The sequence below is a fragment of the Syngnathoides biaculeatus genome, chromosome 7 (assembly GCF_019802595.1).
Source record: "Syngnathoides biaculeatus isolate LvHL_M chromosome 7, ASM1980259v1, whole genome shotgun sequence".
Lineage (NCBI taxonomy): Eukaryota > Metazoa > Chordata > Actinopteri > Syngnathiformes > Syngnathidae > Syngnathoides > Syngnathoides biaculeatus.
In genome coordinates this window covers 3,882,496-3,905,740 of record NC_084646.1, presented here as the reverse complement: position 1 = coordinate 3,905,740, position 23,245 = coordinate 3,882,496, and the positions used below count along the sequence as shown (strand labels likewise).

General features: G+C 44.1%; 1 protein-coding gene across 3 annotated transcripts in view; it reads left to right on the top strand.

Moving 5' to 3' along the window:
* Nucleotides 1–23,245, top strand: part of LOC133503111 (BEN domain-containing protein 5-like) — a 278,787-nt gene that overhangs the window by 123,835 nt on the left and 131,707 nt on the right. For all 3 annotated transcript variants that reach the window (XM_061824322.1, XM_061824321.1, XM_061824323.1), the window contains exon 4: nt 1,883–1,977. In XM_061824322.1, the coding sequence (XP_061680306.1) occupies nt 1,883–1,977 (95 nt within the window). The remainder of the gene's footprint in view (nt 1–1,882; nt 1,978–23,245) is intronic.

The window sequence follows — 23,245 nt, the reverse complement described above, 5'->3', positions numbered from 1 at the left end:
TGCCTTCACATCCTCCTCACCTTACCGTGACGCCGCGAACACCAGTGCAGTTCGTCTCAGGTTGGATCAATGAAATTACATGTGCTGACTTTATCCATTTGCACATACACCTCTCAGAATGAGTAAGGTAAATGTAGTGGAGATTTTGCATGTTTGGCAGACACATTTCATGGTCCGCCAGGTTCGTCGATGAACTTTCATACCCATTTGCGTGAGCAATCGTTTGTACCCATTTTTGCTTTCGCAAACCTTGAGTGAATCAGATTCTTTGCATTAGTACTTCAGATACTACTGCATGCACAAGTCTGGTGTAGGGGAGACATACAGTATGTTAGAATAGTACAGGACATGTATGAGGGTAGCCAAACAGCGGTGAGATGTGCCGTAGGTGTGTCAGAAGAATTTAAGGTGGAGGTGGGACTGCATCACGGATCCGCGCTGAGCCCCTTCCTATTTTCGGTAGTAATAGAAAGGATGACAGATGAGGTTAAAATGGAATCCCCTTGGACCATGATGTTCGCAGATGACGATGTGATCTGCAGTGAAAGCAGGGAGCAGGCGGAAAAACAATTAGAAAGATGAAGGCACACGGGAAAGGAGAAGAATGAAGATTAGCCAAAGTAAAACAGAATATATGTGCATGAATGTGCGGGGCGGAGGAGGAAGAGTGAAGCTCCAGGGAGAAGAGATAGCGAGGGTGGACGACTTCAAGTAGTTGGGGTCAACAATACAGACCCATGGAGAATGTGGTAGGGAAGTAAAGAAACGGGGCCATGCGGGGTGGAACAGTTGGCGGAAGGTGTCTGGTGTTCTATGTGACAGAAGAGCCTCCGCTAGGATGAAGGGCAAAGTTTACAAAACAGTGGATAGGCCGGCCATGATGTACGGATTAGAGTTTGTGGCTCTGAAGAAACAACAGGAAGCAAAACTTGAGGTACCAGAAATGAAGATGTTGAGTTTCTCGCTCGGAGTGAGCAGGTTGGACGGGATTAGAAATGAGCTCATTAGAGGGACAGCCAAAGATGGATGTTTTGGAGACAAGTTTCAAGAGAGCAGACTTAGATGGTTTGGACATATCCAGAGACGGGAGAGTGAGAGTGCTGAGGATGGAGCTTGCAGGCAAAAGAGAAAGAGAGGAAGACCAAAGAAAAGGTTGATGGATGTTGTGAGGGAGGACATGAGGACAGCGGGTGTTAGAGAGGAAGATGCACGAGATAGGCTTTGATGGAAAAAAGATGGCACACTGTGGCGACCCCTAACGGGACAAGCCGAAAGGAAAAGAAGATGATACTCCAAATTGCACAACCTTTTGGAGTTTTGACAATGGTGCCCCAACTTGTATCATTGGAAAAACGCAATGTAGAATGAATATTTTTATGAAAATAATGTAAATAGACTGCCCGTATATAGTGCTTTACCTACCCCAACACAATCTACAAAGCAGTTTACAAAGCCTCACATTCATCCTTTCACACACACATTCATACACTGATGGGCAGCTGCTGCCACACCCACTGGAAGCAAATTAGGGTTTACTGTGTCTTGCCCAAGGACGCTTTAATAAGAGCACACTTGGAGGTTGGATTTGAACCACGACCCTTCAGTCACAGGACGACCCACTGCTCGAACTTCGCCCTAGCTCCTAACTGCTTTTAGAACGATGACAAACCTCGTTTTTATTTTGGCACAGCATCTGTGTTTATAATGAATACATCATAATTTGTTTGAAAAAAATAATTATAGAGTTCAGGCAAAGGGTTAAAGAAATTAGTGTATAGCACCATTTAAACAAGTGAACCCAAGATCATGACTATTCTTTGTCTGAATGATGTTCCTTCTGGGCAAAAACAAAACAGAGTTTTCTTGCTTCTTTGTCTTGCAGAGGGTCATATTCAACGTGGTCAACTTCTCCAAGACCAAGAGCCTCTACCGTGATGGCATGTCTCCTGTTGTCAAGTCAACCAGCAGGCCCAAATGGTAAGTGACTAATTACTACCTTGACACCAGCTGCCTGAAGAATAGCAATGTCGTCTTTTCTTAAACACCTGTAAGAACGGTGCCCGACAAAACACACGTTCCTTAACACAAACTCTTAGCGTCCGTCCAACCTAACCATATTACCTTCAATTTGGAGGGAGTCCATTCCCATTAGCATGTGATCCATCAATTGCCAGTATGATGGCTGTCTGATATATTATGGATGACTGATGGAAGCAGACACACGTGTCTGGTGTGTGTGTGTGTCTGTGTGTGGATGCGGCACCTGCCAAGCAGGCTGGTGTATTCGGCGGGGCGAGGCGCGAGAACACAGTAGTGTGATGAAGTGTTGCTGTCCAAGAGCGGCCCTGACATCTGTCACCGCTTGATGGAGGGCATCCACACAAGCACCAGGCATCTGCCACCCCGAGCCATTCGCGTCTGCCTAGCCTCGCACCCCGAGCCGGCCGTCCCGCGGCACGTCGGTCGCAGGCTAATGGACGGAAACGATGGCGCTCGATAGCGTAGACAGGACAGATGAACTGCTGTCTGTGATACGGCGCCGAGCGACGTGATGCACCTCGGCCCTCCTGACTCACTCCTTCCTCCGCCGTGAAAGAAGACATGTGGGAACAAAAACGTCATCGTGGTTTTTTATTATTGTGTCGTAATGCCGCTAATCCAAAAGTATATATATTTAGATATGTCAACAAACTTTAAGATGACTTGTTTCTAAATCAACCACAAGCTTCTAGAAGTATTTGTACTGATTCAACTCTTGAGAAATGTCGGAAAAAAGCACGCTACATTGCATATTGGTTGTTTTTTTTTTAATTTTTCACAAGCTAGCATTGGCTAGACTCGTCATATTGCATTTGTCACAAATCATTCTTGGAGCTGTCGCCATCAAATAATTATCTTGAAAAAGTAAGAATAATTAGAATCTGTTACCATTGTTGCTAATGCTCCCCTGGCGCACATTCCTCCATTTCACTGCCGTTCCGCAGAGGTTGGAAAAATTAATGATCCTTTTTTGACGACATCTTACCCTTTGTGTGTTTTCAGTTTCAAACGATCACATTTGTGAAAGATGTACAGTGAGGAAAATAAGTATTTGAACACCCTGCTATCTTGCAAGTTCTCTCATTTAGAAATCATGGAGGGGTCTGAAAGGTGGTAGGTGTTCAAATAATTATTGCAGCTGTATCACACAAATCATTAAAAAATAATACATTGTGATTTCTGGATTTTTCTTTAGATTATCTCTCTCACCGTGGACATATATCTGCGATGAAAATATCTGGCCCCTCCATGATTTCTAAGTGGGAGAACTTGCAATATAACAGGGTGTTCAAATACTTATTTTGTTCACTGTAGTAAGACGCACCCACGCGTTTGGGAAATATGGTGTCTGTTCCAAGGGTGTAACATTATCATCATAATCATCATGTGTTCCCACAAAGTGGTCAAGCTGCATTCGACGCTGCCACCTCTGTGACTTTCCATTTGCTGGACAAAGCCCAGAGATCTCCAAAAGTAGTAATCTTGTTTTTTGACAGTTGCAGATGGGGGAGGGGGTGGGGGAAGAAACAGAGTGCAGAGAGCTTTGCCCGTCTGATCCAAATTCACACAGGACAGGATAAAGACGCTACAGAGGGAAGCAGTGATAAGGGAAAAAAAAAAAGATGGCACAAGACTGACAGGGAACTTGACAGAAAACGTGGAGAAAGTATAAGAAAGTAATATTACTCAGGCAGCTAGACAGGCATCGGGTGAACCAAAAAAGATTATTCTGCCATTCACACCTCCAACCCTCCCATCTTTATCTATAAAAAGAAAACATATCAGTACAAGCCCGAGAGGTGAAGCCTTTATCTCCTGGCACAGGTGCCTTATGTCCCGGGGCCCCTGCAACATCGGCTCCCCGAGGCTACGGAGCTTGGCTGGCTTTGGCTAAAATGGGGCGTCTCGGGGAGGGACAAATGACAGATTAAAGTCCCGTCGCGCATTTAAAGCTACAAGTGGAAGGATCTGTCCCGCATCCTTTCATCCACGCCTTACTCGGCTGATACTTCGCTCCATGACTCCAGTTGCCTGGTTTGGAGAAATCAGGGCAGCTGTGACCATAGATTCTGACATGAAATACATTTTTATGTCTGTTCACAAGGAGGGTTGCTTTTGAAATGCGGGACGGATTAATTGTTATTCTTGGTGTATTAAACCACCTCAAGTCTGAACAAGTAGTAACATCGCTCGCTGATATTTCTTAGCATGAGGCGCAATCCCAGCCAGCTTTTAGACCAGGTGTGTCAAACTCATTTTTGTCGGGGGCCACATTGTACTTGCGGTTTCCCTCAGAGGGCTGTTGTGCCTGTGAAACCATAAAAAAATCTTAAACCGCCTCATCATCTTTACACATGAAATTTATGAACTAGTTTTGGAATCAGAAATCAAGGGTAATATTTTTTTTCAACTATTGCTGTTTGGTAACCCAAAAATGCTTGTACTTTCTCAAGGTTATCATTTATGATAGGACAATTTGAAATTTTGGAACAGATTTGAACAAAAAAATCATGGAAGTTGATAGACATTATTTGCCTCCGTGGGCCACATATCACAATCACGCGGCGAGGCCGGATCTGGCCCCCGAGCCTTGAATTTGACACCTGTGTTTTAGACAGTGAAAGCAAAAAAAACTATAGATTGTCACTGCTGGACAGAATTCTTCCACCACCAAAGTCACTACTTTTTAGAAAATTAAAAACAAAACAAAAACAAAAAAAAACCATTTCAGTTGTAAAACACTAGTTGGTTCAAATTGCCACCATACCTGATTAGTGTATTCCTATCATATAATGTTGTAGAATCATATCAAAGCAATAACACCGCCGTGACTCGTGGTGCAATGAAGCATTACAGTGGTTTATTTTAACAAATTAAGCCCATGCAAATTTGTTTAACCTTAGTATTTGCACTCCTTATCGTCTAAAGAACAATAAAAAAAATACTTTCAATTTAGGCAACATATGGAATAAGAAAGCTCCGAGCTTTCAAAAGCATAACTGTCACAAACCAAAGGTGAACGGGCGGACCCAAATGCAGGACTCTAAGACGAGGACATGATGTTCAGTGGGTTTTTATTAGAAACGAAAGTTGTGCACGACAACACAGTCCAAGAAGGCAGGATCCAAAACACAAGAAAAAATGTCTAATAAATGTGAGTCAACTAAAAAGCATAACCAAAAGCGTGACTGGGCTATAATGGTGCAGTAGCGGAGTAACCCTGCATGCGGGAAAGCATACTCAACGCAGTTGCAAAAACCAGTGACAAAACTCCAACTTAAATACATTGTCTTGGCCGGGGGTCCAGCCTTGCTCATGACAAGTAGAATGTATTCACATTCTCAAGCTTTTTTTAAATTGGTTAGTGTCGGCTAAAATTAACAGACGGAACTAATTGACAACGCCAGGTTGATTAATTTGACCATATTTGGACAAACAGTGTTTCGGCATTTCTGCATATTCCTTATTATCTCTATATTCCATCCCTTAAATTGACTGAAGGTAAAACAGGCACTTTAATTAGTATAATAAAGACAAATATTGACTGTGTCCCTGCATGTCATATTAAAAAGTACCGTTTGTAGCTTAGCAACCAGTGAAAACTCCCTTTTCTAAAAGAACTGTCCGACATCCACCATGTATGGGAGATTACTGATGGCATATGAATTGAAGATGATTGGCAAAATCTCCTCCATTTCAGCAATAAACCAAGTGTCAACCACTTTGGATTATCCTTTTCATATTCTGCACAGAAGACTGGCAAAAAAACAAACATACATATACACACACACACACACTGGGTACAAAAATATCAGAAGACAGGAAAATGTAGAGGCACATGGACGGCGGGAGAAAACGACAAAACAAAACACAAAAGGGAAGCCCTTGGTCAAGGTTGTCACCGCCAAAGGCCACGACCGTCACTGTACCTTGTAAACCTCCGTACTTGTCGAAAATGAACACGATCCAGTGTCCGCATTTGAAATTCGCCGCCTCTAGCAAAGTTAACGATTATTCAAATGTATATTAATTTCAATAATTCATACCTTTGCATTCACTTTACAGTCCAGAATCATAACAAGTACCGTAATTTCCGGCCTATGGATAGGTTTCCAATTACCCCATCTTGTGTGTCATAGAGGTCAGAGAACACGGGTGATAGGTGAAGCTTGAAGTTTTTTTTTTTTTCTATCGTAAATTTATCTTATTGGTCTAAGGGTGTTGGTTGTCCATAAGCTGCGACTTTTTTGAGACGCTTTCAACCCTGCGGTTTATGCGGTGATGCAGCTAATTTGTGCATTTTTCTGATGGCCGCAAGGAGGCACTCGAGCGGAAAAGGTAAGAGTGAGACTGGTAGAATATATGTGCCGAGGAAGTGACTTTTACTGGTCTGGCCCTGTTAGCGCTGCGATAGGGTGTTATACTGCCGTGTCTCAGTGGTTTTTACCGGTATGTTTTTTTAAACCAGCCCTGTTAGTGCGGCGTTAGCATTAGTGGTGGCGCTAGCATTAGCGTTAGCATGACGGCGCTAGCATTAAACTCTCTGTGTACCGTCTCTCTCGTGTTTCAATGTGGGCACTTGTGGCTTTTACTTAGCTGCGGCATATGTATGTACCAAATGGTATTTTCTTTACAAAGGTACTGGGTGAGGCTTATAACCAGGTGCGCTCTGTAGGCCAGGAATTACGGTGGTAAAAATAAGACCATCAGCATGATCTACTGTATATCGTGGATTATTTTAATTTAATATTCCGTTTTTCCCTCACTGTCAAGTAGGTGAGAGGCTCAAAATAGCTCCAGTTTTAACCGCTAGCGGACGAACAGAGGTGGAGACACTGGCTTGCTAAATAGTTTGAAAGCAGCCAAACAAGATCTTTCCTTTTTTTGTTGTTGTTGTTTCACATGGTGTCAACCAAAAATCCAGAGCGCCCCTCAAAGCGCTTCACTTTTAGTCAGTCAGCCAGACACTCAGTCAGTCTGTCAGTCATTCGGTTCCTCTGTCAGGCCAATTTTGCTTTCCTACCAACGGTATTCCTGCAAGCGTGTGATGCAACAGCCAGGTGAAATTCTATTTGGAGCTGTCTACCTCGCCGTTGAGGTGCGTGTTTGCAGTAATTGTTCTGTCAATCAGCGCAGCTCTGGCCTGCCGCTTCCCTTTCCACTTGTTAAGACTTAGCAGAGGTTTGAGGGGTGAGGAAGGTGATCCAGGATGAGGGAACGAGAAGAAATACTCCCATACTGTCTCTTCTGCTGTTTGCATTGTCCCTCTTAGTGACACCCAAGACCAGTATTACCTAACTTGAAGTTCTATAATTCTTTTCAAGGAACTCCAAAACACTTTTGAGACTTTAGGACATGCCCATGTTGGTCCTGTTCCGTGAGACATGAACTGGTCGTGAGCCATTCACAGGCTAAAGGCCTTGTCACACTGCACTTGTTCATTGTGGGCTTCACTGTCGGATTCGACGCAGTCCGGCGCGGGAATGAAGGCGGCCTGGCAGAAGCATGTCCATGTTTGCCACTGGTTGCTAAGCAACCAAACAGGTTAGTCGTAGCCTGGTTTGGATGTAAAATACTTACAGTGGAAAGTGCTCGCTTTACGAATGAGGAGAAAGTGTGACACTGTCACACATGTTTGGCTATTCTATATTTTATTTTACCACACATTTTAACAATTTCAATGAATCCGACATATTCAACAGCCGTAAAATAAAATAATTCACATCGATTTCCTTTTGTGCACTTGTAGCTGCGTTTTTGCATTTGGATAGAATTGCATCTCAGGGGTGGCACAGAATATTTACATTAGACTGTAAATGTCATTTTCTCAGTATCGATACACAGGAGTTAAGTATCAATATTGTTGCAGTCCAATATAAATTTTATGATGGAGTCTTTTCAGTAATCAGGAATCATGCCTAGTACTGTCAACGCACCTCAACAGGTGGTACTTTGGCTGAATGGCACCAGTCAATCACAGGGAACGTATATTATAGTATATATAGTATATATTTCTTGGAAAAAAAAGACATCAGCCAATGTTCCCTCTAAAATGGGCGCGTGCGCAAATATGCACGGAACTTTCTCTAACAACGACCGCTGCTCTGCCACACTCTTTTTCCTAGCTTACCTTACACCCACCGTCCCCGCCCCCCGCTCTTGAAGACGTACACTCATAATTACAAATGTTACAGTACTTACGCAGCCCATCAATGTGTTTTATAATGCCAGCGTAATTCCACCTTGGCACAGCCTGATCCAGGATGAAAACGCAGACAATACAGTGCACAAAAAGCTAATTCTGTATTTTAAATATAGGAGGCAACATAACATTAACCTTAAAACAGTTTGGGAGCATCATCATTCACCCCCCCCCTGTCGTCGGTAGCTCGCGAGATGCTGCCTTCTTGAAAAGTAGATCTTGGGGTAAAAAAGTCTGGGCACCCCTGCTCTACACAATCAGTGGTTCCGATGAGAAGACGTCGTTACAGTATTATGTTCCACTTTTAAGAAAAAAATAAAACATTTCTGCTACTAAATAATGTTGATCTAAAATGTATTTCATATGTTATAATATTTTGTAACCGTGATAAAAGTTACCACTAATTTGCGTGTATGTAAAGTTATCATATTGTGTATTTACTGCCTTTACTGACTCCGGGACTTGAACGAGCCTCAAACTGTGTATCCTGTTTAAATGTGTCTCACTCAAGTAGATTATTGACGCAAAGGAGTAATGAAGGAAAAATGTAGTGCTGAGAAGTAACACGATTGGTTAGAGTAACTTCTCGCTGTTTTAATTAATGTACACCCCAGACACTGTATGGACGAATTATCCCCAAAGGAACGTTTATTCCCTAGACCAAAGCATAAATGTGTGTCCTACAACCTTAAATCTATGCTCCTTGTCACTAGCGCTAATAGCAATTTATTGGGCTGATGATATCCGCACCTCCGTCCTCCCACGGAACCGCTGCGCTCGCTCATCTGGGTTCTTCCGTAGTTAGCGTGCGACAGACAACGTTGGAGCGGCGGGTCCCGTTCTTCGGCTGGAGGATTGCTTCCTGCCGGTGTTCTCCTCCTCTCCCCTCCCGCTGCCGCAGAGCCGCTCACACAATTAACCATGTGGCATGCCTTTTAATAATAGACATTTTAATTGTAGGCAAATGAAGAGTGATGTAAAATACCTAATAGCTTGTGCTAATTAATAGGGGAATTGAGCGCTTGTTAATTAAGGGCAAACAGGACAGGGACCGACTCGGATAATTTGAGCATGAAAACCGAGACTAACGATTCATTTTCAAACAGATCCGCTTCATAAACATATCAAGTGACCCATTTAGCTGCTCGGGAACATTTGCTACCGCCTCTGGTAGCCTCTGCTTCTGCCATCGTAACCTTTGACCTGAGCCGCTAGCAAGGCGCGATGCACACAGCGGACATGTTTTCACGACTGCCCACTGCTGAAACACAGCAAAGCAAACCTTGACTCGTCTGTATTAAGAAACATTACTGGGAATCGATGTAGCTTTAGTAAATAAATAAAGAAATTATTGAAATGTATTTTCTGTTATGAATAATTTCCTTTTCGTCTTTAAATGCAGTTTCATTCAATTAACCTTTATTCAAATTGTTCCTCATTATCACAGATTTCACTCTTTTGTTATTACTCTTTCCCAGGTGTTTAGTAAATAAATTGGTCACCTGAGGTGCAGTAAAACAAATGGCAAGATGATGCACATGCGCTGCCTATTCCCTCGACAGTTTAGGAAGAAATTGAAGTAATGCCCTCATTCTAACCCCGTTTGTATCTGCTTTGATATTATGTTGTGTTCCGTGCAAGTAGTTTGGAATGTACGCTAAAGATTGCTTAACCTTTTGTACAAATTGCTAATGCAGCAGTACTTTGACTTATCCATCTATCCATTATCTGAGCTGCTTATCCTCACGAGGGTCGCGGGGAGTGCTGGAGCCTGTCCCAGCTGTCAACGGGCAGGAAGCGAGGTACACCCTGAACTGGTTGCCAGTCAATTGCAGGGCACACGGGGATAAACAAGCCACACTCACAATCACACCTCGGGGCAATTTAGAGTGTCCAATTAATGTTGCATGTTTTTCGGGAATGTGGGAGGAAACCGCAGTGCCTGAAGAAAACCCACGCAGGCACGGGGAGAATATGCAAATTCCACACAGGTGGGGCCGGGATGGAACTCGGGTCCTCAGAACTGTGAGCCCAACGCTTTACCAACTGAGCCACTGTGCCGCCCCGCGCTGTAATAATAATGTATTTTTAATGCTAGGGTTTTATTTTTTAGTTTTGCTTTTTTTAAATGGTGTCTCCGTATTTTAGTTTCTTTTCACAAAAATATTATATTTTTATTCAAAATAAATTGTACACAATGTATTATTGTAATAGTATTCACCTCCACCCATTTTTTCATTAATTTTCCCTTTTTATTTGTTGGGGTTTTTTTTTTCTATTTTGTTAAGGCTTTTGTAGTAAAATAATTTTGCCATGTATTTCGGATGTGCGAGGAAATCAGAGTACCCGGAGAAAACCCACACAGGCTCGGGGAGAACATGCCAACTCCACACACTGCTTAAAAAACACAAACCAGTGAATACTGTTAAAATCATTGTCAGCAGTGTTGCTTCATTTGTGTTGAAGTATCTGTTCTTAAGGGTTTATAACTGTGTTATGTTCATTTTACTTAGCCTGCCTATGGCATTTTGTAAGATAGCAGACTGTCATAAGGCAGTTATTTGGTGTGTTTAAGTACACAATGTGTAATATTATTTGGTTTATGTTTAGTTTTACTGTAAATTTTAACTGTGGCAGTGGCAATAGACACCTTCAAGCAAGCACACCTGGCTTTTTTTTTGAGAAATTGTTTGCTATTTGCCAAACAGCTGCTCGTTGTGAGGTTCGCTGCCTTCGTGTTTTGTTAAATGTGGCACTATAAGATAGGACACACCAGTATTGCACCACCGTTATCTCTGTCTACTATCTGAAAAGACTTGAAAGAAAAGTGATCACAGAGATCGACTTTTTAAGATGAATCACACTCCATTTCAGTTTTTTTTTTTTTTTTTTTTTAAATCCGAGAGTCATTATTCTTCAGTGTTGGAGGGGGACATCACCACGAAAAAGCGGTAAAGAGAGTGTGGAAAATGGAGATGTGCTAATCTTAACAATCAACAGCTCCCTTGTTCACAGAAACTCATTAGCGGGACTGCCAGAGGAAGTGACAGAGGATTACGTCGGAGAAATAATGGGACAAAATGTAACAAATAGATTAATAATCTCCTCGATGAGCATCGGGACGGTTTCGCGTTAGCTTGTGCGCGCGCGGGAAGAACCGCATTGTGTCGAAAGGAATAAAAGTGGCGATGGGGTGCTGCGACAGCGACAACTTCCAGCTCTCCATTCAGCTCCCAAATGACTTACCTGGACAGTTTTATGTTTGCCTGGAGTAGAATTGAAAAGGCACTTCATTTCCCCTTTACAGCCCGGGTATGCATGTCAGCCCAGTCCACCCTGAAAGCGCTCTAATCTAAATGCTTTTGTCAGGGGAGATTTGGTAGATTGCAGCAGGCAGAGGTACAAATTGGTTGTGTCATCTTATAATGAACTAGGTGAGGCGTTGCAGTTTTCTCTGCAGCCAACAGTCCCCTGATTACTGTACTATTAGTCAGCGGCTGCTTTTAGTGTTGTAGACCAAAGACCTCGCGATCAGCCTCTCTACAACCTGATCCCGTGCGCTCAATAAAATGCTTTGTGCCTATAAAGCCGGCGTGTCCCAGGACGTGTTTCTCACACTGGAAAACTCACATCCTGTAGATTACTTCCTATTCAGTGTGTGAGATTTACATATGGTAAAGAGATGCTGACTGCTGTTTAGGGTAACTATAAAGGGTTTCATGTTTGATGCTAGGTTATAGCATGCTGAACGTTATTGGTTGTATTAAGCACAATGGCTATCTGACTTCACGACTCCGATTTATGGCTCATGTTTATTGTCGTCATGGTGTCAGGCGTTCATTGGACATATTAGGACTGATATCTACATTCTTCCCAGCAACGGACTGGTTTTGTTCCATCATGTCAACACAGTAATGCAACGGTAGGTCCAACTACTATTACTACATTACCCCAGCACTTTATCAGAGGTCTCAAAATAGAATCCAATACGAACTGCACCCTGGACAGATCATCAAGGCTGGTCCATAGAGAAAGGCAATCATTCGCGTTTATATTCCCAATTTTGAGTCAGCGAACCTGGCATACATTATTTTTGACAGTGGAAGTTACTCAGAATAACCTGAACGAACCCAGCAAGAACACAGAATGCATTAGTCAAAGGATGCGCCATGTACCAGCCATCCATCTATTAATGCATCATCAATATGTATACACTGAACAGTTTAGACCCCCCCCCCAAAAGTCCTTATAGCCAGATCCTCAGAGATTCTATTATAGAAATGACCCCCTGCATAGTTTATTACATACCAACATACAGTACATTACGTATCAAGTCTACCCGATGTTGCCCTAGCCCAGCACATTGTCATGAGCAAGACTTGGCCACTGCCAAGAGGGGCGTGGCCACACCACTGCATTGGGACTGTAATTAGACAGGCATTTAAGTTGGAGTGTTTGTCACCGGCATTTGCCAGTTCGTTGCCTTGCGTTAGCAAGTTGCATTCACTGCCTGTGGGACTCTCTGCTCTACGCTTGAGTTAGAGTAACCCTAGTCACAGCGATTCTCTGCACTTTTCTTTGATCCTGTCCTGTTGAGTTGTTAGTTCGCCCCATAGTCATTGGACCTTGGTGCATGTCTTTTGGATCCCACCCTGGCCTCGCATTTCTGTACCTCTGCCTTGTCGGACTGCTACACCGTGTATGACCGAGTTTCCGGAATAAACTACATTGAACATTATGCCTCTGCCTCGAAGTCCTGCATTTGGGTCCGCCCCCGTACCGGAGCGTCGTGACACATATAACATAGATGGCGTAAACCCACTGCTTCGGGATGATCGTTTTTGAAGATGCTCATCTAGAAATGGCAAAAATAAACCCACACGCTTCGTGTTGCTGTGCATAAACTTTGGAGGCTGCGGTATTACACATCAGAGTCTCCAATTTGCTGCAGTGATCCATTTTCTTGCTGCCCTCAGTCTCCTCGTGAATCTGTCTCCCTACTGGGCACATGCTGAAAGGTAAAGAAAGGAGACCATTGTTCTCCTCCATTGTTGATTCGTCCCGATTGAGGCTATTGTTTTTGGCCGTGGGACTATTTTGAAGTGAAAAATTGAAGTGAGTCGAGCAGAACCAGCTGAGAAGTACAAAAGCGGCATTTGGTTTAAACTGGGGAAGGGGGGGAGGGGCTTAGGTGAACATGATAACCACTAAAGATGCTGTACACTCGTCCCCATTATGCATCAATGGCGTTATAATGGCTGGCTGTAACCTTTGCAGGTTCAGTGGCACGCGATGACAAATTGCTTCACATGCCGAGGCCAATTTAATGTGGCTGCTGCTGAATTCTCTCTGTGCAACTGTAAAACGGCCATTTTATAAATCTCATGCTTCAATGTCCACAAAACAAAACGAGATAAAAGCTATAAAAGCTCAAGACGACAGCTTAGACTGCAGTGCGACAGCGAAAACACTTTTCCTCCCAGCTGTGTGTGTCTGTGTGCGTGTGTGTGTGTGTGTGTGTGTGTGTGTGTGTGTGTGTGTGTGTGTGTGTGTGCGCGTGTCACGTGCCCGCGAGGGCTTGATTGCGCGCGCGACACGCGTGCACGCAACTTCCACTGTGAATGTGTGCATCTGTTTGTTCTCACTTGTGTTTGTGTTTGTCAGCATGTTTGTTGACGACACTGTAGGACGTCGGGGTGGGATTCCTCTGAATATGAGGAAACGGCTCATCTGAATATAGATGGGTCCCATCTGGAGGCGGTCGGCTTTGGCCCTTCATAATTTCGTAAGCAGCGAAGCATCTGGGGCCTGCTAATGAAACTAAAGGCACAGGAAGGGCCCTGGGCTGCTGCGGGTGGACCCTGGCTGCCAGGGAGGGGGGTTAGCAAGCCTGCTAGACTGAATGGAGGCAAACATAGGGCCTAGAGGAAAGTGTGTGTTGAGAATATCACGGGGCCTTAAAGAGATCTGGATGGCTCCTTGGAGAGAGCAGGCAAGAAAGCCAAGTAGGCCATTAGAAAACGGAGCCATAAAACAAAGAAAGCGCTGTCTTTATTGTGGCCCATTAAGCGTGATGTTCATGCATAGATAGCTGCAATATATGCCATGGTAATGAGCAACATAATGATGGCGCTGCACAGAACAATGCAATGAAAAAGAAAAAGCAAAAAAAAAAAAAAACTCGGTTGAAAGGATCATAAACCATCTGCCATTTCTGAGCAGTTTTAGACACATGATATATATATTGCCTCGTCTCCAATTTGATTGATCCGACAATATAAAAATTCAGTATGATTTTAGACAACCAAGTCTGTCTTCCTTACATTTTCTTTTTCTGCAAGATGACGTGGCAAATTGTGCAGATGTGTTTTCATTACAGGGACGACCTCGGTTACGGATGGAGTTCCATTCCTTCCGCGGTGCGCAAACCCAAATTTATACATAAATTGAAAAATCGGGCTATTTTTGTTCTGATTTGAGCCCATCCGAAACAAGGCCATCAAACGTCAGACAATCTTAAAAGATTAGACTTTAATCAGAGAACGGCTTTGTCCCCACAATCTTAAAAAATGAATGTGTTCAATATTTAAGACCAAAACCTGTTTGGGAGAACCTGAGTCACAATGGTGTGAACAGCCAGTCAAGAAGCATGCTAACCCTGCAACAAGAAAAACATAGTAAATATAAAACAAACATACCCAGTGTCATATTCTTATATAAAAGTGGGATCCCAACACGGCAAGCAATATATTCCAAAGAAAGTTGTTTTTTGCTTTTTGTATAATGATATTTACTATGACTATGGTCCTCAGTCGGAAAAGGTTGGTGTGCCATCTTTGGGTTGGGGATGAGATCCTTCCCCAAGTGGAGGAGTTCAAATATGACGGGGTCTTGTTCACGAGCGAGGGAAGAATGGAGCGGGAGATCGACAGACGGATCGGTGCAGCGTCTGCAGTGATGGGGACTTTGGATCGGTCCGTTGTGGTAAAGAGGGAGCTAAGTCGAAAGGCAAAGCCCTCAATTTACCAGTCGATCTACGTTCCTAGCCTCAACTAGTTATGGGTCGGGACCGACAGAACAAGATCACGGATACAAGCGGCCGAAATGAGTTCCCTCCGCAGGGTGTCCGAGCTCTTCCTTTGAGATAGGGTGAGAAGCTCGGTCATCCGGGATGGGCTAAGTGTCGAGCCGTTGTTCCCCCGCATGCCAGCCAGATGAGGTGGCTGGCACATCTGATCCGGATGCATCCCGGACCCCTCCCTGGTGAGGCGTTCCGGGCATGTCCCACCGGAAAGAGACCCCGAGGACGACCCAGGGCACACTGGAGAGACTATGTCTCCAGGCGAGCTTGGGCACGCCTCGGGATCCCTCTGGAAGAGCTGGAAGAAATGGCTGGGGAAAGGGAAATCTCGGTATCTCTGCTGAAGCTACTTCCCCCACGACCCGACCCGGAAAAGCGGTAGATAATGGATGGATGGATCTTCTTCTTCTTCTTCTTTTCCTTTCGGCTTGTCCCGTTAGGGGTCGCCACAGCGTGTCATCTTTTGCCATCTTAGCCTATCTCCTGCATCTTCCTCTCTAACCCCAACTGCCCTCATGTCTTCCCTCACCACATCCATAAACCTTCTCTTTGGTCTTCCTCTCGCTCTTTTGCCTGGGAGCTCCATCCTCAGCATCCTTCTACCAATATACTCACTCTCTCGCCTCTGAACATGTCCAAACCATCGAAGTCTGCTCTCTCGAATCTTGTCTCCAAAACATCCAGCTTTGGCTGTCCCTCTAATGAGCTCATTTCTAATCCTATCCAACCTGGTCACTCCGAGCGAGAACCTCAACATCTTCATTTCTGCCACCTCCAGTTCAGATTCCTGTTGTTTCTTCAGTGCCACTGTCTCTAATCCATACATCATGGCCGGCCTCACCACTGTTTTGTAAACTTTGCCCTTCATCCTAGCAGACACTCTTCTGTCACATAACACACCGGACACCTTCCGCCAACTGTTCCACCCCGCTTGGACCCGTTTCTTCACTTCTTTCCCACACTCACCATTTCTCTGTATTGTTGACCCCAAGTATTTGATGTTTTCCACCCTCGCTATCTCTTCTCCCTGGTGCTTCACTCTTCGCCCTCCACCCCTCTCATTCACGCACATACAGTATATTCTGTTTTACTCTGGGTAATCTTCATTCCTCTCCTTTCCACTGCATGCCTCCATCTTTCTAATTGTTCCTCCACCTGCTCCCTGCTTTCACTGCGGATCACAATATCATGTGTGAACATCATGGTACAAGGGGATTCCAGTCTAACCTCATCTGTCAGCCTATCCATTACCACTGCAAACAGGAAGGGGCTCAGAGCTGATCCCTGATGCAGTCCCACCTCCACCTTAAATTCCTCTGTCAAACCTAAGGCACACCTCACCATTGTTATGCTGCCATCATACATGTCCTGTACTATTTTAACATACTTCTCTGCCACACCAGACTTACGCATGCAGTACCACAGTGGATGGATGGATAGTTACTATTAAATAGTTGGGATTTTGCCTGTTGCTGTCATTTGAAAGGTTTTTCCGTTTATTTTTGTACATGGAGTGGTGACATTTGAAATCAAGTAAAGCAAACTACTTGTACTTTTATCCAAGTATTGGTTTTAGGTACTTCTTCACAGGACTCTGAAGAATGCATAGCAAACCATACTGAAGTGAACCAGCACTGAGGTTTTAGGTGTGACAGCAGAACTAGAAAAACATTGAAAATTTGTCTCGGCGTTGCAATCACTGAAACATTGACCATGCTTGTCAGCCATATTGCAATTCCTGTTTGAGGTTAATTGTGCTCATTTTTGCTTTCTAGCTGGGGTCAACAGCATAAAAGTCCCTTTTTTTTTGTTGTTTTGCAAACATTGGGAAAGTCCTCCTCACATTGTTCCGGCAGTTGTGGCAATTTGATTGTTTGCTTCCTTCTTACATGATGTGCAACCTGTGCTGGCCTCACAGTCACGTTCTGTCAACCAAATGTCATTCATGGGAATATCTTTTTTTTTTTCCTCTCTCTTCAAAATCTGTGATTTACCACTGAATTGTTGCAGCACAAAATGATGATCCTTTGTTGAATTGATCTCCCCCCCCCCTTATTTTTTTACTCGCGCACCCCTCATTTCTCACCTTCCTCTCGCCGCGTGAACACAATAAATGTGTTTGGATTTTCATCTTCCGAGAGGGTTGGATGAAAGAAAATGTTTGATTTCCTTCCCCATATTGTCAGCTTTATCCATGCTGTGTTTAATGGCACTCGGTCCACCCTGAGCTCAGGACTTTATGTTTTTACTCGTAAAGTTCCCGCTGCTTGCTTCATAGCCTCTTGCCTTCCTGGCAATAATGTGGAAGACCCTGAGCGATGCACTGTCCACAGTGGCTGTTGCTTGTGCTTTGCTGAGGGAATGGAAAGCCATAGGCCGTTTTTTTTTTTTTTCTTAAACTTTATTATTATAGCTCCTTTATTCCTCCCTCCACCTGATTTCCCAGTGGAAATGAAATGAAAAAGCAATTGGCTCTTCTTTTTATTACTGTCATCTTTGTTTGCAGGTCCATAGAGTGAGATTGCCGGATCTCTCTGAGTTACACTTTTACCCCCACCCGACTGAAGTCACTGACAAAGGGGGGTGGGGAGGACAAAACAAAACTATAACGGTAAAGTAACGATCAGCATCACAGAAAAAAAAAAAAATGCTTGACATTTTTTTTTTGTTCAATGACATATGTAAACACCCAACAGCTGTTCAGGATGGGATGAGTTGGGTCTGACGGGTGGGGGTCTTCGCTATACGCCAGTAACAAGGTTGTGCGGGAGGGAGGAGGACGGAGGTGCAAGGTGAGAGGAAAAATTGAGGAATGTAAAACTGCGAAGGTTAAAGATGGAGAAGGAGCAGGGACGGGGTCTCCCTCGGTGCCCCACAGAGGTTTGCTGATGGCAGATCAGACCCCTCAATGCCTGAGTGCCTCAAATCATTTATTCATCGCCTTCATTAAGATGGAATTACAAGGGTACCCGCAGACCCGGAGGTCACTCGCGGTTCCTAATGACAACCCTCCGACCGGTGTATATAGCCGTGTATATTTTGGGTTTCGTAAGATACGAGAAATGAGAAGCAATTAGAAATTTCTATTTTCCTTCTATATTCAGTTCTAATTGTATTGCTAGAGAGAGCCTATGACAGAGTACCAAGAGAGGGACTGTGGTACTGTGGCGGAGAAATATGTTAGAATAATACAGGACATGTATGAGGGCAGCAGAACAGTGGTGAGGTGTGCCGTAGGAATAACAGAAGAATTTGAGGTGAAGGTGGGATTGCATCAGGGATCAGTTCTGAGGCCCTTCCTGTTCACTTTGGTAATGGATAGGCTGACAGATGAGATTAGACTGGAATCCCCTTGGAGTATGATGTTCACAGATGATATTGTGATCTGCAGTGAAAGCAGGGAGCAGGCGGAGGAACAATTAGAAAGATGGAGGCATGCACTGGGAAGGAGAGGCATGAAGATTAGCCGTAGTAAAACAGAATATATGTGCATGAATGTGAGGGGCGGTGGAGGAGGAGTGGATCTCTAGGGAGAAGAGATAGCGAGCGTGGACGACTTCAAATACTTGGGGTCAACAATACAGAGAAATGGTGAGTGTGGGAAAGAAGTGAAGAAACGGGTCCAAGCGGGGTGGAACAGTTGGCGGAAGGTGTCCGGTGTGTTATGTGACAGAAGAGTCTCCGCTAGGATGAAAGGCGAAGTTTATAAAACAGTGGTGAGGCCGGCCATGATGTACGGATTAGAGACGGTGGCACTAAAGACACAACAAAAAGCAGAACTGGAGGTGGCAAAAATTAAGATTTTGAGGTTCTCGCTTGGAGTGAGCAGGTTGGATCGGATTAGAAATGAGCTCATTAGAGGGACAGCCAAAATTGGATGTTTTGGAGACAAGGTTAGCGAGAGCGGACTTCGATGGTTTGGACATGTCCAGAGACGAGAGAGTGAGTATGTTGGTAGAAGGGTGCTGAGGATGGAGGTGCCAGGCAAAAGAGCAAGAGGAAGACCAAAGAAAAGGTTGATGGATGTGGTGAGGGAAGATATCAGGACAGTGGGTGTTAGAGAGGAAGATGCACGAGATGGACTTAGATGTAAAAAAAATAACACTTTATGGCGACCCCTAATGAGACAAGCCGAAAGGAAAAGAGGATTCAGTTCTGATTGTGAGGCTTTGAGTTTTCCACTGCACAGTAAAGAGACAACAACATTGATATCATGGATATAAACATCTAAACAGCGCTGTTAATGCGCTACCATTGGCTGGCAACCATGTTCACCATGTGCCCACCTCCTACTCACAGTTAGCTGGGATCGCCTCCAGCACGCCCGCGACCCGAGTGAGGATAAGCAGGATGGAAAATGGATGCATGGATCGAAGCCAAAGTCTGCTTCGTACAGAATAGTCTTGTGCTGCTGCTCATGGGGATACGGGGCCTAGAATTTAGAAAGGATGTATTTTTGGAGTCATTACTAATATCGCAAAAAGCTTGAATTTGACTAAATCTAGTGTACATTTGCACAATCAGAAGGATGTGTTATAATAGTTTTTGGCGTCTATGGGTCATCTGTGATTTCATTTTTCAATTGTTCCAAACCATGCCGTGTGCATGACTCTGACTGATCCTTCATTGGCAGAGGGGAGTTGTCATTGTTTTTAATTTGAGGATACCAAAAAAAACATATTTTGTTGCTGTATCTTAAGTTTGGATGTTATATTATACTCCACAGTCTCCATTTTGCTGCCGTGCTCTGTTTCCTGCCGCCCTGCCCTGTCTTTTCAATTAAAATGCATCTTGTGACCACCGCCAACAAATGCCACATGCCAGGGAATAAATACCGCAGGCCCTCGTTCGCCAATTCCTGTTGTTTGCTCACATCTCCTTCTGGCTAACGGTGTGGATTTGGCACGGGCTGCTGTACAATTGGGAAGTAAATAACTGATTGGATTGTTAGTAAGTGCTCCCATCTTTCAGAATGCTCTGACATCATTGCCTGAGCCGAGTTCAGTCTTTATGAAATAAAGTACAAAAGTAGTATGAAATAAAAGTCATAGCTCAGCCATCCCAAATGATCTGCTCACGTGTGTTATATGTGGTTATATTTTGGTGTTCCAAGGATGTACTTTATTTTCCCTCTTATTGTCTAACTGAAAGAAATATCCATCCATCCATTATCCAAGCTGCTTATCCTCACAAGGGTTACGGGCCTATCCCAGCTAAGCTTCGGGTCGCCAGTCATTTGCAGGGCAGATATCGACACGATCAGTGAGCAGGAATCGATCCCACGCTGCCAGCACCAAAGTCAGGCATGTGCACCACTACACCATCAGTGACTTTTTGAAAGAAACAAAAAGTTATTTTTGTTCACTCGGGTTAGGAAGGAAAGTTAAAAAAACAAAAAAAGTTTGACCAAGAAAGGTAATGGCCTATCTATGTCAAATGAGGCATACTTTCTTGTATTTCTTGGTGATGATGCAGAATATATATTTTTTCCCCCACATTTTTATATACAAACAGAGAAAGAAAGAAAGATTGAAAATAAAAAAGAAAAAAGGGAGAAAAATATTTAATTTGCATTCATTAACTGTGGGATAATAACACCTTTATAAATGACAGAATCGGTGGGTTTCTCTCATCTCCAATTATTTAATCTAGTAGGTCATCCTCAACCAAATTCATACCCATAAGTGAGCAAAAAAAATCTTAAAGGGAAAACAAGAATAATCATAGTCGTGAAAAAAAGAAAAAAATGATACCACCTCTAAGCACCTTACAATGCGGAATAATTTAACCGTTTTGACACCTTATTTTTTTAAATGCATTTATTTTCATCTTGTCTTGTAGTTTCAGTCCAAGTCTTTCCTTTTTGACACCACGTAACAAACCCGCACATTAGTACTGTTACCGAAGCGCATTGTTTGAATGGCGCGCATAATGAACGCCGCGATATTGGACAACAGGCAGTATAACCTTCATTAACAAGCGGTGTCGGCCTCTGCAGTATCTCGCTGCCTATCTCATCTGACTCGAGCGAGCAGACAGCACAACACAACAGCGATTGTCCTCGGGACCTTCACACGTGTAATTATAAACGGGGAGGATAATTAAGGAGGCGAAGAGGAAGACAGATCTTGTCATTTAGCGAACAATGCCGTCCAATCTACTCATGTGTGTTCCACTTCTTCAACTATCAGCTGTCATATCGATGCAAACAGCCACAAAGCTCCCTCTCTCCGTTTGAGGGCCACGAATGTCAGCCCTGGAAGAAAAAAAAAACAAAACTGTGATGGAGTTAAGATCAACAAGTTGATGACATAAATGATCACCAAGCAGAGAGCGGCATTCATGTCGGTGGTTAATCTCACCTCATGCTAATCAATCAGAACAGTAACACACTCCTTACTTGTGCTGGTAAAAAGATACATATAAGTATGTAATGTGATGAGTTCTATTTATTGCGAATGTTGTTTTTTTTTTTTTTTCTTTTACTCGGGTTGGATGAGCAGTGAAAGAGTTCCCTTCTGTTTCCCATCTGCCACAAAACTAAGTAGACCCTAAAGGCCTCTTTACACTTGCAAGGCTGTTAATGGCTGCATTGCATCATGTGACTGACACATTGGCCCGCGTAGCCCTTCTTCTGCATCACTTGACACGCATATGGCAGATATTGTTGCTGCGGAGATCATCTCTTGTGATTGGTCTCTGTTTTCGCCAAATGTTGGGATGACGCAGTCGGTGTGCCCCTTGGTTCTACATATCATCTACGCCGGTATACAGGTCCGTTTGTTCTCGCCTGTTCCATGGTCTTGTCACGTCCCATCGGAAACGAGAGTAGGACCCAAATACAGGAACTCGGAAGATGCAAGGTAGTTCAAGAAGAGACACGTTTATTATATGCAGAGGTCGGGGATCGAGCAGGCAGTCCGGTGCAGCAGCGGTAGTTGGGACGACGGACGAAGAGAGCAGATGAGCGGACAGGCAGGAGTCGGTACACGGGAGAACAATCAACGCAGGCAGAAGTATCAAAGGAGTCAGGCTTACAAGGTTGGTCGGAGAATGGACGAAGGTCGGTACACACAGGTTCGATCCGGGATACCGGAGCACACGAATGGGACACGAAGATCATTACGAACTGGCGCCGGCCAGTTGTCATCGCGGTCATATAAATCCATAGCATGACCAGGCTGCATGAGGCGCAGGTGTACACCTTCCAATCGGCGCACCTGCGCGGATACCCGCGCAGTTCATGCTGAAGCGGCAGGATCATTAAGGTCGTTGTTGTTTCTTTGTTCCTTCTGACGGAAAGGGAAGTAAAAACGGCAACATTGCTTAAGTGAAGGCACAGGGAACTGCTGATGGTCATTGTGCAAGAGAATAGGCGGCCATGGAATAATACTCTGTGACTTGGGGTCAACAATCCAGAGCAATGGTGAGTGTGGGAAGGAAGTGAAGAAACGGGTCCAAGCAGGTTGGAACAGCTGGCGGAAGGTGTCTGGTGTGTTATGTGATAGAGGAGTCTCTGCTAGGATGAAGGGCAAAGTTGATAAAACAGTGGTGAGGGCGGCCATGATGTACGGATTAGAGACGGTGGCACTAAAGAAACAACAGGAAGCTGAACTGGAGGTGGCAGAAATGAAGATGTTGAGGTTCTCTCTAGAAGTGAGCCAGATGGATAGGATTAGAAATGAGCTCATTAGAGGGACAACCAGGTTCGAGAGAGCAGACTTCGATGGTTTGGACATGTCCAGATGCGAGAGAGTGAGTATATTGGTAGAAGGGTGCTGAGGATGGAGCTGCCAGGCAAAAGAGCGAGAGGAAGACAAAAGAAAAGGTCGATGGATATTGTGAGGGAGGACATGTGGACAGTGGGTGTTAGAGAGGAAGATGCACGAGATATTCTTCGATGGAAAGAGATGACACGGTGT